The sequence below is a fragment of the Loa loa genome, assembly GCF_000183805.2.
Source record: "Loa loa unplaced genomic scaffold supercont3.145, whole genome shotgun sequence".
Taxonomy (NCBI): Eukaryota; Metazoa; Nematoda; class Chromadorea; order Rhabditida; family Onchocercidae; genus Loa; species Loa loa.
Window position 1 is genome coordinate 78,992 of NW_018108325.1, and position 4,351 is coordinate 83,342.

General features: G+C 27.0%; 1 protein-coding gene across 1 annotated transcript; it reads left to right on the forward strand.

Moving 5' to 3' along the window:
- Positions 1 to 642: 642 nt before the first annotated feature.
- On the forward strand, positions 643 to 3,328 carry LOAG_04809 (hypothetical protein; the record flags this gene model as incomplete). Its single annotated transcript, XM_020446682.1, has 5 exons — positions 643 to 787; positions 1,771 to 1,850; positions 2,175 to 2,278; positions 2,921 to 3,047; positions 3,215 to 3,328. 5 exons carry the CDS (start codon positions 643 to 645, stop codon positions 3,326 to 3,328), a joined length of 570 nt encoding a protein of 189 aa, XP_020303006.1.
- Between the last annotated feature and the right edge of the window lie 1,023 nt (positions 3,329 to 4,351).

The following is a 4,351-nucleotide window of genomic DNA, read 5'->3' on the forward strand; positions in this document are numbered from 1 at the left end:
CAAAAAAAAATTAGCATGAAATTTATTTTCAAAGGACAGATTTGTGACAGAGTTATTACCAGTTATTGCTTAATTTGAGTATTAATTCGGTTGCATCTAACAGAATACTTTTTTATTTGTGTATTTCTCTTAATGCACGTACTGAAGATATATTTTATTGGTAAGTGAACAAAAATTTGAGAAAAATTATTTGTTAGAAATTTTTAAATTCTTGTTATTTTTAATCTTTCATTTTCTTGTGAATTATAAACAATTAATGCATTAGCTTTTCTTTTAAATCAAAGCTAACTAATAAATTAATTTTGCAAATTAAAAGCAGCTAATGAGTTAGTTTTTCTTTGAAATCAAAACGTAATTAATAAATTAATCATTTAAAATTGTATCCTTTTATAGCACTTCATACATTCTGTTTATTTTTAACAAAAAAACTTTTCAGTTTCTGTTAGTGTAATGTTGATCGGAATTATTGATTGTAAATCGACGAAAAAATCATTAACAACGATTTCAATGAAAAAATTGAATGCAACGAAACGAAAGTGTGCATTTAAAAAACGAATGACAAAAATGGATTTGAAGTTAAATCGGAATTCCGGAATATCCAATAAAACTAAAAAATTTCATGTATTACAAGAAATGAAAAAAATGGGCATAAAGAATGCTCATAAAATGGAAGACACGACAAGTGGAACGGAAGAGAAGATATCATCACATCAATCAATGTTTCTTGTTCATCAACAACCGGATGTAATAGATGATACCGGAGAAGATGGATCTTTTCCAATTAGAGGTAAAATGTTTTTTCCTCCGGAAAACTATTTTATGAGTCTCAAGATCATCTGTTCAGGTTGATTTATGATTAAAGACAAAAACAAAAAATTCAAATTGTAAAATTAGTGAATATAGATAGAATTGATTGGGCATGCAATGATAGTACAATGTGTAAAGTTATTTAAATCATGAAGAAAGCTTCTAAAGATAAGAAAAAGTTTCTAATTATACTAAATAGTCAAACTGTTTTTTTGAAGCGTATTTTTTTGCTAATTAAACTGTTACTTTTTTTCCTAAACTATTTCTTTTTCTATTTCCAAACTATTGTTAGTATTTCTAATTAAACTATTATTATTATTATTATCATTGTATCACCTGATTCTAGCTTGTCACATGATTTCTCTCTAGAATCAGTCGTAATTATCATTAATATATCATCCTAATCATCCATCCTAATTATGTTATTTATGTTCAAATGGATTTACTTCTTGATGAAACGTACGGAAGTTATAGTAACTTGCTGTAGGTTAGACACTTTTTTCTTTTTTTTTGATAGAAATGAAGTCAGAAGTTTTGAAGTCGAAAATTGAAGTTCGCTGGTCAGAAAATATCTCAATGACTAATTTACTATACTAAATCCTTGGTTCCCTCTCTTTTTTAACTTTCAATTATTAAATTTCCTTTAAAACTAGAAAAAATTTCGAATTTCGACAATTTCGCAGTTTTCGAAATGGCACGTTCACTTCTAAAAAAAACCTTGTACTAGAAAAAAAGCCTTGATATTTTGTCTTTTCATGAGTAATTGCAAATTATTGGATTTTTTTGGTGTAAAAATTATTTTAAAGTGAAAATTTGAAAATCTGTTCTAATAATATATAACAGATGTTTCACTAATCTTTAATTAATTAATAAATTAACCTCTTAACCATAAAACCTTGCAAATATTCCATATTTTGTCAATTCAGTAATCAAATACAAAAATTTTTTGTTTATTTTAATCAGATGAATGGTTGGATATAACAAATCGAATTGATGAACATCCATCTGCTGAAGAATTAGCATATAATTCAGCCAGTCAAATGGTTTTTAATATGCATATTTCACATTTTAATAATATGGATTTTAAATATTACAACCAAATATCCTTTTGTAGTTTTCACATAGATGGAAATTCTCCCTAATTACCGATTGATCTTTAACCTCTTTCCAATGAAATTTAATTGACGAAAAAAGAAAAACTGAAATGAACCAATGCTGGTCCCACTTATTTTCTATAAGAAATGAGTAGAGTATGCTAAAATTAAGGTATTTTAAAATTTTTGAAACAAAAACTTCAAATTTTTAGATGAAATTCTAACTTCATTAATTAAATTTGAAAATGCAAAAGTTACTGCTAATTCCCTTAGGGATATTTAATTCGTGAGCGACAAAATGATGAAAGTTGTAAATCATCCGTTGCTGCATGTGATGCTTATACATCGATGTGGCCACAAATTGATGGTCTTTGCGAGTAAGTTATTGTCTGTACGAGTAAATTAATAGAAATGAGATTTACTTAAAATGAAAAAGTTATGAATGATAAGTTAAGTTGTGAATCCAAATCAGACACTATCGATTGAAAATTTGGAGTAAAAAGATTAAAATCATCAAACATTTTGGACATTGTGATAACAGGGATTATCAAGTATGTCATGTAGTACCAAAGTATTCTTTCTCTTATCGAATGAAACGAGATTTTTTTTTTCAAATTTTGAATATAAATGTTTTAGTTTTATGTGAAAATTTTTATCATTGATATAAACTTCTTGAGTGCAGATAAATTTTCAACTAAATTATGGTAAAATTAAACCTAAGGCTCTCATTGGTATAATCTTTTTATCAGTGAAGCAATTGTCTTCTATTTCTTACTTTTTGTTCTTGATTTTATCAATTCCAATATTTTCAGTGGAAAGTAAAATTAAGATTTCATTGAATTTTGATAACTATTTAAATTAAGCATTTAAAAGAATTAGATATTATGAAATTATTAAACATTTGAACTGTTAAGTTTAAATGCTTAATAATTTCATAATATCTAATTGCAAAAAGGTCTTGCGATATGATCAAAAGAATCAATCATTTGCTCAGATTTCAACCAAACTATTTTATTCAGCTTATTTTTTGTGAAATGTTTGGTTGAAGTAGCCGGTATGATTTGTCGTAATTATACTGAAAAGGACATTTTCAAATATGCAGCAGACTTATGCGACAATGTATCCGATTTCTGCTCTCAAAATCGAGTAAGCATTTGAATAAATAAGCTGATAAATTTAAATCACCAGGCTTTTAGAATTTGAAAATTAGCCTAATTACTCTTTGCCTTCTTTTTGTTTTTAATTTCTATTAGATTGATCTCAATACGCATATCACTTTAGAATTGTTTCAGATTTTAATGCTATAAATTTAGGAAGCAACAATTTCATTCTGCTGGGCGTATCTTTATCACCGGTATGGAGAAATTTCAATGAATCCACAACCTTCAAAAACCGGATTTAACAAATTTATCGAAAGTTTCATTTAAATCATCGAAATTTTAAATTCAAGTGAACTGAAATGTTTCGTTTCAAACATTTGAAATTTGAAAGCTAATTATCAGGGAAAATTGCTACAACAATTATTGACAGTTGTGTAATAATTTCGTGTATTATTCATTGATTAAATGAATAAAAGATGATACAGTGTGCATTTTGAATTTCAATTAAAATTAAATTTTTAAAATTAAAATCCCAAAATAAGGGAATGACTTATGACCATTCTTCCATTGTAACATCTTAATAAGATAACAAAAATTCTTTGTTCATTGTATAACTCATCCTTTTCACGATAATTTCAAAACTTTTCTGATGATTACATTTCAAAATAATGTGGAAAAGAAAATCAATATTGTTAAATTAAATGAAATGAGAGATTATATTGGCAAATACTTTTCATTATCTATCAAATGCTTAATGAAGAATCGGATTATCGGATTGAGATTAATGGTTAATTTCTGTTCACTGAACCAATTCGAAACTAAAGATTGGTCTGGTAAGAACTGAAAATAATTGATTGAAAATTTGAAATAATTTTAAGCGAATTAGACCGGATTGCAACCATATTGCATTTTTATTCTTCAATTAATCTCGAAATGATATCTACTAAAAGTTCTTTATGGTGCTTGTGACTTTGAGACTTTCACTGGTAACAAAACATATTGCTGAGTTACTGTAAACCACGCTGTACATTGTTTATCGTATGCTATTTGTAGTAGAGATGGAAGAAGGAAAGATCGTTTACCGTATGTCATGTAAGGTAAGGAGGGAGGAGGTGAAAATATTCTGAGATTAATTTTCGGAATTTTTCTGAATAAGAACATAGTTATCTTAGATCCGGATAATTTCTTCGTCATTGATCAATTATCTGCGAATTATTCTAGAATGTTCGAAGTGACTTCAAATCCTTCCAAAAAAAAAGGAATGAAACTGTGTGATTTCCCATTTGACAACAAATTACATTGTATATCTTTAGAATGTACAACTTTATAATTGACAGATACTAAAGTGCA